General features: G+C 51.7%; 4 protein-coding genes across 4 annotated transcripts; 2 read left to right on the top strand and 2 right to left on the bottom strand.

Annotated features, from left to right (window-relative positions):
* Positions 1–588: 588 nt before the first annotated feature.
* On the bottom strand, positions 589–852 carry CGGC5_v008623 (uncharacterized protein; the record flags this gene model as incomplete). Its single annotated transcript, XM_032028608.2, has 2 exons — positions 589–702; positions 751–852. The coding sequence occupies 2 exons, from the start codon at positions 850–852 to the stop codon at positions 589–591; spliced, it is 216 nt and encodes a 71-aa protein (XP_031891935.2).
* A 3,282-nt stretch (positions 853–4,134) lies between these two features.
* On the top strand, positions 4,135–4,685 carry CGGC5_v008622 (uncharacterized protein; the record flags this gene model as incomplete). The annotated part of the gene is made up of 2 exons (XM_032028607.1): positions 4,135–4,185; positions 4,248–4,685. 2 exons carry the CDS (start codon positions 4,135–4,137, stop codon positions 4,683–4,685), a joined length of 489 nt encoding a protein of 162 aa, XP_031891934.1.
* Positions 4,686–7,705: 3,020 nt separating this feature from the next.
* Positions 7,706–8,208, top strand: CGGC5_v008621 (Protein disulfide-isomerase; the record flags this gene model as incomplete). Its single annotated transcript, XM_032028605.2, has 2 exons — positions 7,706–7,750; positions 7,813–8,208. 2 exons carry the CDS (start codon positions 7,706–7,708, stop codon positions 8,206–8,208), a joined length of 441 nt encoding a protein of 146 aa, XP_031891932.2.
* Positions 8,209–8,418: 210 nt separating this feature from the next.
* CGGC5_v008620 (Vegetative incompatibility protein HET-E-1) lies at positions 8,419–12,756 on the bottom strand (the record flags this gene model as incomplete). Its single annotated transcript, XM_032028604.1, has 1 exon — positions 8,419–12,756. The coding sequence occupies one exon, from the start codon at positions 12,754–12,756 to the stop codon at positions 8,419–8,421; it is 4,338 nt and encodes a 1,445-aa protein (XP_031891931.1).
* Positions 12,757–14,023: the final 1,267 nt, after the last annotated feature.

Raw genomic sequence — 14,023 nt, 5'->3', positions numbered from 1 at the left:
GATTCTCTGATGGAATCAATTTGAAATATATATGGAAGATATGATCGACAAATGCAAATTTTCACGTGTTTAAAACGATTCTTCATGTATATGTTGAAAAGCTATTTGAATTGAAGATGCCTTCTTTTCTGTCACGCGGGGAGCAAATGATGATAACAGAAGCCCATTGCAGGTGGATTCGTGTCCCTACATATTTAATTGATGTATGCCGATGGGCTGCAGCTTGGCGTGTTTGACGCGTAGATGTATTCAGTGCCGGCACACCCTCCGGGACATCCCACACCGCAGGGAAATCCAACGGTGGTGGTTGGAACTGCGGTCGGACAGCCACACAAGTTGTAGATGGTTGACATTCCCAAGCACAGGGGTCGGATACAGGTGCTACAGACTGATGTTGTCTTGGTTACTGTAGGGCAGATCGTCGGGAGAGGAGGGTTGGTTGGGATGACTTCGGTAAGCGTGACCCCGCCACAATCCGGCTTCGCAGTTTCGAAGATGTGTATGGTCAGTTGGCAGTCCGTTGGAAGTGGTCCATCGCAGGGGAAGTTAACTGTTGATGTTGGAACAACAGTTGGACAGTCGCAGCGACTAGAGATGGTTGAGAGTCGGGCACAGGCCTTCACGGGAAATGTGGGACAGATGAAACCAGTGGTTGTGATAGTTGGACAGGGAAGACCGTCCAACGCCTGTGCGAGAGTGAAGCTCGAGAAAGTTAGTTGAAGATCTGATGAAGGGAATCCTACATCTTACAAAGTTGTGAGCAAGAAGATGGTACTTTTGAGAGTAGCCATGGCGAAAAGTCAGCGTGGGCACGATAGATGAGGTTATGCGCTGGGTTGTTGACAATATCATAGAGAAAATGGCATTCTCGGTATCAAGATCCCAGGTTAATGTGAACTTATACTTGGATTATTTCGTTGTCTTTAGCCATGAACGTATGTGTTCTACCATGCATTTGGGGTGGGTTGATGTCTCGCATCATGTCCCTGCATTTGACCCTTTGGCGAACACATCAGCCGCCACAAAACTGTTTTCTTAACAAGTTTCACCAGATTACACGTCAGGTCAACGATGATTTGACAACTTAAGCGATTTTTGAACTCAAGCTGCTTCGCCAATATCACTAGGCGGAATTGGACCGCCGTCGGTGCCGCAAACGGATACGAGTTTAAGACGCCCGTGATGCTCGCCATCGGTTGCAGCATCCCGCAACGCTTGTGCTGATGATCATGCCCCGCTTTCTTTCGTGCTCACTCATTGTACTCGAAAAGTGATCGCCGTTCGTTACCCCACAAACCTTTTCCTTAGCCGCAGATCGGAGCGAAAGGTAGACATAAAAATAGCTCGCGACTCATCTCGCTACGCCATCTAGCTACGCCGCTACGACAGAGACAAGTAGATGAAACTATTTTATTGGAAATGTCACGTAAAATGAAGGTAAGAAACAAATCTAGTCGTAGGACAACCAGTTATATCTAATGCCAGCGCTCCAGTTTCCAAAGGCTGCGCGGCTTTGGTACATTTCAATTGAATAATACACCATAGAAAAGTCCTATTGCCTGCTAGCCTCGCCATTCACTCATTGCCATCAGCACTGACGCTTCCACGGTATCAAGATCGCTTGTTGTCCAAGAAAATCATCATACTTCCGCTTGCAATGGTATTCAGCTGGCTTCCTCTTGGCATCTCAGGCGTTCATGGCCTGAGACTCTCGGCATTCCATCCCGAGACAAATAAGCTTCGATGACATGGTTGGCTTCTTGACATATTCAGAAATAGAAATTGATTCGGCCGCTGAATCGCTCCGCCTTGTAAGGACTGGAAATCGTGAGGAGGCGAGGAGGTAGGTGCAAGCTACGTTCCGGCTCGTACTCGTGCACAGCGTCCGCCGTAGGCCTTTGAAGTTTAGGGTGCGCGTTCTCGCATTTTACGAGATTCTGCCTCTTTCGCAAACCCCGCCCCCCGCCCCCTTCATGTGAGCTAAGTCACACACAAGATCCTTGCGGTTCGTTTCTCGAGTGAGGTCCATCAGTTCAGCCATTCTTTGCCCGTGCCCCTCAGCAGATCAGACGAAGGTCGAATAATCACCACTGGTAGTAGGAGCGAATAATGACTCGTGTGCACGAGGAGGTCGAAGAAAAGGCTTAGTCGACCTCGAGGCTTGAGAAGTGCCCGACACTGCACTGCTAGATCGGGCCGCATCAGACGTGGTCGACCATGTCTACTTGCTCAATAATACTTTGGCTAATTGGCGAATGACACGACCCCGGACGGTCTGGTCTTGTGAACGGCACCAGTCGGCGGGCCCTACGGCGATAAGATACGATGTTATAGGCCGTGCCCAGTTTGATATATATTGCCCAGTGCCGACCGTCCGGCTGCTTACCCGGAGAAAATGGCAGAGATGATGGTCAACGCATAAGGAAAGGGATAGATGGTGAAATCCATCAGGAGTCGGTTGCGAACTAATTTGACGGCGACGTCGCAGAGGCCCAGCGTCTCCCTCGTCTCGCGACATTTCTTTTTGAGCTAAGGCTGCATCGAATCTGGACTACTCCGTGTCTGCAGCCAGCATTCAATGGATCAGGGCTGAAAAGAAGAAAGCACACTAGCTGTCAATCGCCGCACATGATGCAACAAAATCTCCTACCTACGTTCGACGGAGAATTAATCCCAAGTTGACGGGTGAATTAAGAAATTCTTTCTGGGGAAGCCGAGCCACATTTCCTGTCTGGAGAGCACGTAAGCCTGGAGCCGGCTCCGGGCCGTCACATCCGTCGGCGGCGGCCGGAGTGGAGCCGGAGATGGGGGCGGATTCCAATCTATCGCAGCATGCCGCCACTAGTTCCGTCATATCCGGGGCCGACGCTAGATTTAGAGTTAACAATTGCCTTCTGGTCAATTCTCAGCAGTCGATATTGGCGAACCCCTATTCCGCGCAAAACACAGCCTCACGATGGTGAGGCAGAAGAAAGAAAGAAAAGGCTTGTCATTATGGCGAGCTTGGCGCACACGCACACTCTTTGGGTTGATGCGCTGCTCAGCCCAAGGAATATCCATTAACAAACTGTAGTTATGCTGGTGCGGGCCTCGTTCGTCACAGCATGTCGAGTCGGGCTTTGCTGTTTCATTCCGCTCATATGACAAATTTGCCCCAGTCCGCTGGCCTGAATGGTCGGTGCGCCCGCGGCCTCTCGGTCTCGAAGCGAAGGCCGATGTTTGGATGATGAGAGAGAGCGTTCGGTCGGGTTGAACGGCTCAAGACACGGGCGCACCTGAACACACACTCGCACACTCATTCATCCACTTCCACACACAAAAGGGGCATGCTTTCGGATTGCAGCTCGTAGGTATGGCCTTGCGAATGATCCGAAAAGAAAGCCCGAGAGTGCAAAAATAGGAGACGGAGGGCCTGAGGGAGCCCGCGAAAGCGCTTTGATGTCACCCAGCGAAACAGTCTGCACACGAATCTAGCCCCAACGCGGACACCCAAACTTACGAGCCCAGGTCTCGACAACGTCCGACGGGTGCCCACGTTGCCAACGGCAAGTGGAATTTCTCTGGAAAATCCCCCTTCCAGCAGCTCTGCAGGGTAGAGTTCCAAGACCCCTGTGCCGTCTCAGCCTGCCAGTTGATTCGCCATAGTTTTGGATATACGGCATAATCCTTGCCTCTCGTCCGCGAAGCTGGGCCTTTCTGTCTGACATTTCGCCCCAATGCACCCAGATCCGCGACAGGGGTCCCGTGTTGAGACTCCAACCCCCTTCTCCACACAGGTGATACTGCTGCCCAGATGCACGCGGGCATTGGTTCGTGCTCGACTTCGGATGCAACTGATGCTCGTGGAATTAAGATGGCATGCGAATCACTATATAGTTCAGATCAATGAACCCGTTCCCAACCGCGTTTGGACCCCTCCACCTCTACCGGCTTCTGCTTCATTCTTTGCTTTGTCCCAAGGTTTCACCCCTGGTAACCAGCAGTTCGGTGTCGACATCTACATTCACTTCTGCAATTTGAATCTTTCGAATTTCTCGATTCCATTTCTCTGCAAAAACGACACTCTTTTGCACGCGCCAAGTTTGAGAATTCGGTTCATCCAACAAACACACATCTGACGTTGAGAGAAACAACATGCGATTTTCCATCGTGGTCCTTGCCTTGTCGGGCAGTGCATCGGCTCTGGTATGCTTATTAGTCTTCAGTGACAATTACAGAATTATCTATTGACGAATCTTTCCAAACAGCCTGCTCTAAGTGGCCTAGCGGCTCATCAGCCCACCGAACTTGTCGACCGAAGCACTGGCGCCGAACCCGCCTCAGTAGCAGATGATTTGAGCCGTCGTGGCTTCAAGGCGGAGGTCGTGTCCGCCGACGATACGAACGCGAAGAAGAGGGACTTGGAGGTTGTGACGAGGCAAACGAAGACAGGAAGTGCGGCGGCAAGCAAGACCAGCACCGGGCCGCACGCGGAGGCAATTGGTGACAATAAGGTCAACCCGACGACGGGTTTGACGGACTCTGAGGCCGCAGAGATCGTGACCGGACTCGATCTCAAAGACAAGAAGGCTCCGGGGTCTCTCAACGCCAAAGGCCAGCGGAATCCGCTGCCGGGTCTGAGCGCGGACGAGACGGATGCTATCGTGAAGCAGGGGCAGGCAGCTCTCAAGGAAGCTGGCGCATGATAGGCAAGGTTCCCGTGCGAAAACAATAAAAACACAATGCCATCGCTGGAGGCATCACAAATATCTTCTCATCACAGACTCGTGACGTAGATTAGTTAAGGACATTACTGCTTCTGTGATGTTGCAAGCGGTCTTACTGACTAAAACCCTCGAGGACTAAGTATTAGAGGCGATCAGGAAGGCACATCAACACGAGCTGTAACAAGCGACAAGTATTTAAGAAAACTCGTTGCCCAAGGGATGGGTTTACAAGCGCTGTTGACTTTATTGCGCTCGACTTGGTCTTGCTCTGCTGGTCCGTCTCAATTCGTTGCAGAGAATCAGCTTGTATCGCTGCGATGACTGGTCGAATGTTTACCGAGAATCTACGGCTTTCGCACGAGTCACTCGTTGCCCGCGCAGAAGAACGGGGCGCTGATGTCACCTTGAAGAGAGTCATTCAGCTGCTTAGAACTCTGTTCATTAAGTTTTCCTCGGTGATGCCGGCCCCACTCACTGCCATCGGTGCGGAAGTCTCCCGGGATAGAAGCCGCGGTAAGTGGGACCAGGCCGAATTCGGTTGCCGACAGGAGGGCCAAGATGCCCGGAGCACGTCGAGTTCCAGATAAAGAGCACATCAAACTCAGCGAGATCGAATGAACCCTGGGCCTTTGCGGGAGCTCGGTTGTTGACCCCGACTTGACATCGAAATGACGGATCTACAGACTGCCGAATCCTCAATTGAAAGGCCCCTGTTTTGTCCAGATGTTCATTCCCAATTTCTGTCCGCGAACGATGGGCAGGCCTGCATGCAAAACCCGATCATCACCCTCGCCATCGCTGAGCAAATTTGTCCAAAACACGGCATTGCCCTCCACGGGTCGAAACGTGACGCCCGCATCCCATGGCTCATTGCAGTCGACGTATCTACACCAGCCTTTCCCCGGCGGCGATTGAAGCCGAGGGAAATTCGTTCCTCCGCCAGCAATATCGTTGCTGACACCCACGTACGTAAAGAAACTGCTCACGCGGTTGCCTCCCTTCACCACGGAGCCGTGCTCGCCCGAGTCGACTTGGAACCAGTCCGTATGAAAATGGTACTGCTCCCCAAGACCGTACTTGACCAACTGAATCGGCTCTAGATGAGTAGCTGACGTATGGAGACCTTGGAACTGCCGCGCCCTCTCTAGAATGCATTGTGTAACAGCATCAGGCACAACGGTTGTTGATTGCGAGGTCCGGTGGGATGAAACCACATCCCCTCCATTTGAGGCGACGTTCGAGCGAGCGAATGTCCCGTTTCTAATCATCATTAGCAACGTTGTTTTTGCGGAGCGCATTTTTTTGTTCCCATCTGTGATAGCCAAAGTCCTTACGTGATTTTCTTAAGATGCTCTCGCTCAAAAGGCGTCACGAAATTGGTGATGTAGATGACTAAAGGAGCGTGTGAAAACAGGTTGACCTCGTATCCTGAATGATCACAAACATAGTCCCTGAGATCGTCGTTTTCGCTGCGTCGGCAAACTGCAATTGCAGCAGCATACAATGTGCCGAACCAGGCCAACCGCATCCTAATGTGCACTTGACGGTTGGGGTCTTAAATCAGCGATTAGGCTCCCAAAGAACGCCTCAATGCGAGAAGAGCATCAGGAAATGGCAAAGTTCAAGAACGCTGTTGTTGTTGATGGACGTTGATGATGTTGGAGAATCCAGCGAAATTTTGTCAGAGTGCTGGTGCCCAAGACAGCTCTCGGAGATGTTCTCCGCATTGTCCCTGAATGATCACGGAGCTGATCATGTCAGTCAGGGATTTTCCAAATCGAGTATCAATAGGTGTCCTGCATGTTACATCGCGTTACCACTCAATTTAGCCGCATGGTGTCGACCACATGTTGCTACCTTCGAGGTCACATGCCATTAAATCCTAGGCCACGATCGCCCGTGGCGCTGGTATTTACAAGGACGTCTTCTGTCAAGACGCTTCGGGACACCCTCTACGATCCCCGAATTGAAGGTGAACCTGGCCACACTCCTTCTTCTCAGTCCGCTCTTATCATTACACGCCTCCCTTTCTGGTTTGATGCACTTTCGTTGTTTTCAAAATTGAGATGCGAAGAGGAAGCTCAGGCCTTCCATTATTATGTTTCACGTGGCCTTCTTCATTATAGGCAGTCTCCTGCTTGCACAAGTGCAGGCATGGAGACACGCAAGCAAGTCGGAGCTTGATGAGGCTCTCAGGATACGTGAGCATACTTTGGTAGCCTGTGAGTCTGAGCAGCCTTCTTACGCTTACTCGACGAAATGATACATCTGCTGATGGATAATACTGTAATACCGTAGTCGTCGATGTAAGTGGTGCTCTAATTTCTAAGTGGTATTAAGCTGATAGAGTTCTCTTGTTTCAGCCGGACAGGTAATACCAACTTGGATATCTATCCGTGCAAGGCGAATGATTAACTCAAACGTTACAGTTGGAGTGGCCAGCTACTTGCTACCGAATGGGAAACTATAACCTACTCCGACAAATCGGCCATGAGCATTAATTGCGCCGTCAACTGGAGCATTTGTGAAGAACACGACGTGCGGTCTTATCCCGCCATCAGACTTTACCGTTCTCCAAAGACGTTTGAATATTACAGAGGCCCGAGGCAAGCTAAAGAGTGGGTCAGAATTCTCAGCCAGATGGCTTGTTGATAACTTACCCCCGTACCAGTATCTCCGCCTTTGTCAGTCGCAGTCTACGCCCTGTCATTTCCAGCCTGGGTCTGGAAAATGTCACTGACTTTGCTTACACCGATTCTGTGGTTTTCATCCTTCGCCTTACAGACCGAGACGCAGGAAAAGGTCTCTACAAAAGATTTCATGATCTGGCCTCTGATAATGCACATAGATACTCGTTTGGCGTCATTTCAAGGGACCCCGAAGATGGCTCATCATCACTCGACTGTTTCAATAACTTGGATGATGTCACACTGTCGACAACAGACTTTTTCAGCCACATCTTTTCATTAGATGAATTTCTTACGTCCTGTGCAACTCGAATGGTTACGGAGATGACACACCGGAACAAAGCGGATTTCATAGAGGTGGGTTATCTCCCGTCGAGCATCATCTTGAAAGGAATGCAATTTTGATCGTGTGCCTACAGAGCGAGGTCAACGTCCTCTATTTCTTTGATTTCAACCTAGATCGTCGTGAGCAATTCGCTCTTCACATCAAGGAGACCGCCAGAAAATACGCTCAGCATCTCAGATTCGTTACGGTCGACCCGCCAGCATTTCCTGATGTGCCATCACGAATGGAGTTGGAGTGGAAGTTTCCCGCCATCGCACTCCAGAACAAGAATGCCGGGCTCACGTACCACTCGGAGCAAAGCGAGTCCATTACACCTGGGTTTGTGGAGAACTTTCTTCGGTCTGTAGCCGGTGGGAAGGTCCAGCCAGCGTCTCAAAAACACGTTGACGCTGAACCAACGGACGGCGCAGAAGCTATTCCGGTAGAGAAAGGAGATTACCGCCAGAGAGTCATGCACGACGAGCTTTAACTCTGCACGTGGCAATAAGGCAGGTGTCTACAAAGAATGCATCATAGGCTCGGGGAAGGTATTCAGTATGCAAGTACTAGGGTACTTCGCTTAGATTATACTCTGTTGAATCTGCTCTACTCTAAAGTCTAAACCATCATGATATTCTCCTGGATCTGTTGGTCGAGGATTTGCAAAGTTGCCGGTCATCGTCATTTGCCATGATGTGAGCTAGAAAATACCGAGCCCCGTGCCGGGTTTCGATTGCACCCACTTCTGCCGTAGTGCTGACTTCCACTCGTCTAGCTTCTGCACCTGCCCATTCACGAAAATCTCTCCGGCCTGAAGGTCCTTCGGCAACGGCGGCACAACCAACCATTCATGGCTCGGCTTGCACGGAGACGTGTGTCCAGGTGTGAAATTCTGGCTTTTGACAATAGCCAGGCATGGTAAGCAGAACTTGGAGTCGATGCAGTACCAGCACACTGCAAACTTGTCGGAAGGCGCGAACAGCTTGAGGCAATGATCGCAAGAGAAATCACTGCTCTCGGTGAAGATCTTTGTCAGTGTGATCTGTTTCGTGTGTCTCCGCGGAGAAAGTCCACCAATTTTGGGTGAACTTGGGCGTCTTTCGCCAATCAAGTGGCCAGCGAGAGCTGTTGCTGCCGGGGGTGTTCTCGCAGACTGCCAGAGTGCCTGCGCGTTTGTCGTGTCACCTGCTGCGATCAGCGTCCGTTGCAGGTTGGCGATACTGATTTCGTCGTTCTGCGGCTCATCATCCTCCAATAGACCCAAGCTTTCAGACACCAACTTCGACAGCAGTCTTCGCGACTCTGTTTCTTGTTTGTGGAGGCGATAAAGGAGAACCAGGTAAATTGAAGCTTCGTTGAAGTCGAAGCCAGCCATGTGGAGCGGCACATTTCTATTTTGGTACTTGCGCTGCTGTTCCATAAGTTCTTCGAGTTTGGCGATCCAGGGGTTGACTGCATCAGATCGCAGTGTCTCATCCGCCTCGAGGGCTTTCAATAAGTATGCTCTTGCAAGTTGTTTAAAAGATGCAATATACTCGATACGCACAGCCAAGCTGCCTCTGGCTTTGTAGTCGTGAAAGCAAATACTCTCCTGAATTCCAATGGCATTATCGTACTGCTGCGCCGCCATGTAAACATTGCCGAGGGAGTTTCGGAGATAGAACGCCTTGCGAGAGTCTTGCGCATCGTGTGCAGACTGGATGGCGTAAGCGTAGCGCTCTGCAAGAACCTCCGTTTTGCCTGTCCGAGCTGCGGCTTGAGGAAACCAATCCCTTATCGACGGGTCCGGAATTTGACTGAGAAGAAACAAGACAAATCGTGAATTTCCCCTTTCCGTGTAACGACCGTCCAGCTCGTCAAAAAGGCCAATCATCTCCGTGACGCGGTTGTTCTCGGCGAGGACCCTCATATAGGCAGCCTCCGGCTCAAATTCAGGAGTATCGTAAGCGTTTCGGATGGCTTTTCGACAATAAGCAATGGCGCTCTCCACACGACCCATGCGGTTGTAGCACTCTGCAATCTGAGCTTGGTTCTTGTAGAGCCTCCATTTGCTGTTCTTGATTTCCTGGTCAGTTTTGTAGTAGCCCTTGGCCATGTGGTCCTGTTCTACGACTTCGCACATGAGATGAAGCTTGAGTGCCTTCTCAAAATTGCCACTCATTGCGTGGCAAAGTCCCATGCGACCACAACTCTCCACGATATTGCTGTCAATGTTGAGTGCGTTCTCAAAGTACTCCAGCGCCTTTTTGTGTTCCCCGAGATTGAGCAGCGTACTGCCGATTCTTCGATACCAATGCCCAGTCTTGGGGTGGTTGGCCCAATCGGTGGCTCTCTGGATTCTTTCTTCGACCTTGACATCCTGCCAGTGGAGTTCGGAGTAAGACCATGGCTTACCCTCCTCAAGGAGAGGCAAGGACTGCACCACACCGAAACAGAACAGGGTTGGCATATACATCCCGAAGCCTTCGACAACCCAGGCTTTGGCGAAAATTCGACCCATGGGCTCCAGCAGCCGCGCAGGACTTGACGACGCAGCGGTTGCCCATGCTCTCTGTTCGACGCCGAGCCCGCTGAGGACGTCAGGGTCTTTCAGCCATTTGGAGACCACCTCAATGTTCTTGTCTGTCCAGATATCCAGCGCCTCCTCAAAGAGATTGGTCCACGTCAGGAGCACAGTGGGATCCGTGAGCATGGTGTAAAGGCGCTGTCCGATGTCTGCCTTCTCAGCCACTGAGATATCGGCACGTTCGACGTCTTCGAGATGTTCTGGCCAGTACCACGCAGCGTATCGTTGCAGAGAGAGACCTTCGTGGCCGAGTGTGAAATATGTCGGGTCGGTGAAGATACGCAGGCAAGCTTTTAGGACGTGAAGTCTGGCGTCGGCCAGCTTAAAGCCGATGGAGGGAGATTTGGCGTCTGCTCTCAGATCCGTCGAGGTGTCATCCCTGAAGAATTCTTTGACGGACATGTGGAAGAATGTTACGTATGTAGTGCTTTTGTTTGAAAAGTACTCAATGTCCCTGTCAACGTCCAAGAAGTCCGGACTTGTCCTTGGGCTCGTTTTCTTCGCCGTGTCTAGGTCAATAAGAGAAAGTCGGCGATGAAGTTCATGTCGATCGGCAAGATCCGCAGTCGATAAACCATCCTCGCGCTCGAGTGTGAAGAAGCATGAAAACTGTCCTCTCAAAGACTCTTCGAGGCGAAATGGTGCATCGCCCATTTTGAGAGTAAGGACGGCCTCGATTTGTTCCAGTGTGAGACCCATCTCAGCCACCGAAACCCATCGTAAAATTTCGTTCAGATCGTCCGCCTCTTCTTGGGTGATGCTTGCGCTGAATCCCAAGACAGCCTTCTTGAGCATACCGTTGATTTCTTTCGGGTAGGACTGCAGACTCTCAATGATCCTTCTGGGATGCCGTATCCGGCTGAGCTCTGCTAACATGAACTTGGCCAAGATGAACAGGCCGTCGACCTGTTTGACCATTGCCTCGATAATGTTCTCTTTAAAGTCTTCGGTGGACCCTCGGAGAATCCGCGCAGAATTCACGCCTTCGACGATGTAAGATACAATATCTGAGCTATTTCTGTCGGGTGTAACGTGTATCGTTCGGAGTTGCTGACCCCCAGTAGAGTCGTTCCCGATGTAGTCGTTTATGTCGTCCGAGAGGCTTGGTCGTCCAATCAGTGCGACTTGGACCCGTGTAAATTCCGCGGATTGCTGATTAAGGTCGTCCAATAGGGACAAAAACTCGGTAACTTCGCGAGGTTCGGCCTCGTCCAGGCCATCTATAAGTACGTAAATGTGTCTTTTCCACCTGTCGGGCACGCATGGTTCGACAAGCAACTTCCTGAATGCGCTCGAAACGGTCTTGATCTCGTCGCTGGTAGCTACTTCGCGAATGAGCTGCTTGCCGTAAAAGACGTCCTGTTCACTGATTTGGTACGCCATGTCTCTCAAGGCCTGTGTCATGGAGCGAGACTCTGGGTTGTTCTGCTTGAAAAAGAAGTACCCCATCATGCTGGTGGTCTCTTGGTTATTGAGAAGCTCTTGGCCCCACGAAACAAGACGAGACGTCAGATACGACTTTCCGGTCCCCGGGTTTCCTGCAACCCAGAGGAAACGAATATCACCTGCCAGCCAAGCCTTCAAGGAGGGATCCTCCAAGATCCAGTCGCAGGTACCCGGCGTCCTTGTCCTGTTCAGGGCCGAGAGAGAGTCTTCTGGGTATACTGAGGGCTGTAGGATGCCCTTGAGTTTATCTCTGTTGGAGGAGAGCGCCTGCTCCCTCGTCTGGGGCACGCGTGTTTCAGCACGAAGGGTCTGGACGTTAACATCGACCCTTGACATCATTTCAAGCAGGCGATCTTGGTTGGACAGCGACCGCTTTACGCCGGCGCTGGTCTCTGCGATAACGAGTCGCTCCTCACCCTCGGTGAGTGCTGCCAGCTTCTTCATAGCCTCAGGCACCTTGCTCTCCTTCCCAAAAAGTCTCTTGAAATAAGACTTGAGACGGCCATTCCGCACCTCGTGCGCCGCGATGACGAAGATTTCAAAAATGGTGACGAGGATCTTGACGACTTTATCGTGAAGCTCGTTGGACATTTTTTGCGACACGTAGAACTTGAGTCGAATGGTGAAGTCCTGCATCTGGTCGAACAGGTCGATGATGGAGTCGTAGCATGCCGAGACGTCCTTGGCGGCGTTCACGAGGTACATGACGGCAGCGAAGATTGTCTGGCCAGGTGGGAAAATCTCTTCGGATGCGCCAGCCAGTGCTTCGCCGACGACTTCGAGGGGCTTGCATGCAGCGGACAGACATTGGAACAGGGTCTGGCGCTTCTCGCGAAAGCTCGTGAACTGTTCATTCTGGCGGTTGACGACGTTGAGAAGGTCTTCAGTGGTTCTCATGAGCGGGCTCATGTAGTCCTTGAGATCGAGGCCGGTGGAATCGGCATATTGTTTTTGAGCATCGGCGAGGATTCTCGCAAACTGTCGGTGGATGCTGTCGGAGCGCAGCAGTTGCGCCTTCTCATCCATGACGGCGACTGTGGTCCCCGCGCAAGAATGGCGGGGTTGGCTTGTGGGGGTGTGGGATCGTCAGACTGAACAACAGTTGACAAACGAAGTGGTGAGCGCGGTGTATGGTATGTAACAGCCTGCGCAAGGCCAGGATAAGTCGTCGAAAGGTATATACCGGACGGGTAAGCTTGGTGAGCGGGAGGAGCGCGGGAAGGGCCGCGGCAGCACGGCCGATGAGACAGAACCAACTTGCGCCAGGCAGGACGGGGCAGGCAGTGAGATGGGCGCGACGCGTTGGTGGAGGATTGATCCAGCTTGAGGTAGCTTCAGCAACCAAAGTGTCTGAGGGCGGCCAGGACTAAAGCAAGTCAGGCGAGGCAAGGCGGTGACTGCGGCGCCCGAAAAGTCGTAATACGCGTGACAGCCCTGCCGCCAGCTTTTCAGCTCATTGGGCCCAGGATCGTTCACGGAGCACGCTGAGCAGCAAGTGAGTGCGAATAGGCGTGGTCGCTGCTCTAGTTCTGCGCAGCGGCGGCGCGATGTATGCAAAGTCAGCAACGTGGGATCCAACATGGGCCTCAAGCGAAACGAGACGAGACAGGCGGGGTGACCACTTGACACGTCGTAGCATCGCAGCTAGTCGGTTTGGTTGGTGGACGTTCGAGAGTCATGATGGACTGTGGATGACTTCTTCGCTTGGGGATGGGGTTGAAAGAGGGGCAACGAGGGGCAGGCAGCAGGCAACCGCCATTTGCAGGCAGGCATTTTTGGCAGTCAGTTAAGATTCAAGAGGACCTCTCGTCTCGTACATCAGCCACAGCGGACAATCTATCTAGGCATGCAGCGTGGCTGTGGACGACAAGGCGCCTAAACAATTAGTGACCAGTCAGTTGTAGATACTCTTCGACACGTAAGGTAAGATGGACTACCAAGAAAGATGAAGAGGCAGCCAGAAAGGAGATTGGAGTTGAGCAAAGAAGGGCTCATGATGTTCTAGAACTGGATGGCGGGGTGAAGGAAGAACCGAGACAGGGCCACATCAGCTCCGCAGTCTGCTGACATAATCAATACACACAATGTACCTTACTCAGCAATGAAACGATGAGAACTCCTGCCGCAATCGCAGTCGAATTGAACTAGAACCGTCCAACTGTCGTCCCAACAGCAAGCAACGGACCGGACAGGGACCAATCCCAGACAAAATTCGCCCAATCCACCTCAACTTTCCGTTCAAGAATAACAAAACCTAGTTGTCGATGCATGAAACCTGTACCGGCCGCCATCG

The sequence above is a fragment of the Colletotrichum fructicola genome (genome assembly GCF_000319635.2).
Source record: "Colletotrichum fructicola Nara gc5 chromosome Unknown KSG_Nara_v1_contig04, whole genome shotgun sequence".
In the NCBI taxonomy this organism is placed as follows: domain Eukaryota; kingdom Fungi; phylum Ascomycota; class Sordariomycetes; order Glomerellales; family Glomerellaceae; genus Colletotrichum; species Colletotrichum fructicola.
This window is presented reverse-complemented; position numbering and strand designations above follow the sequence as displayed.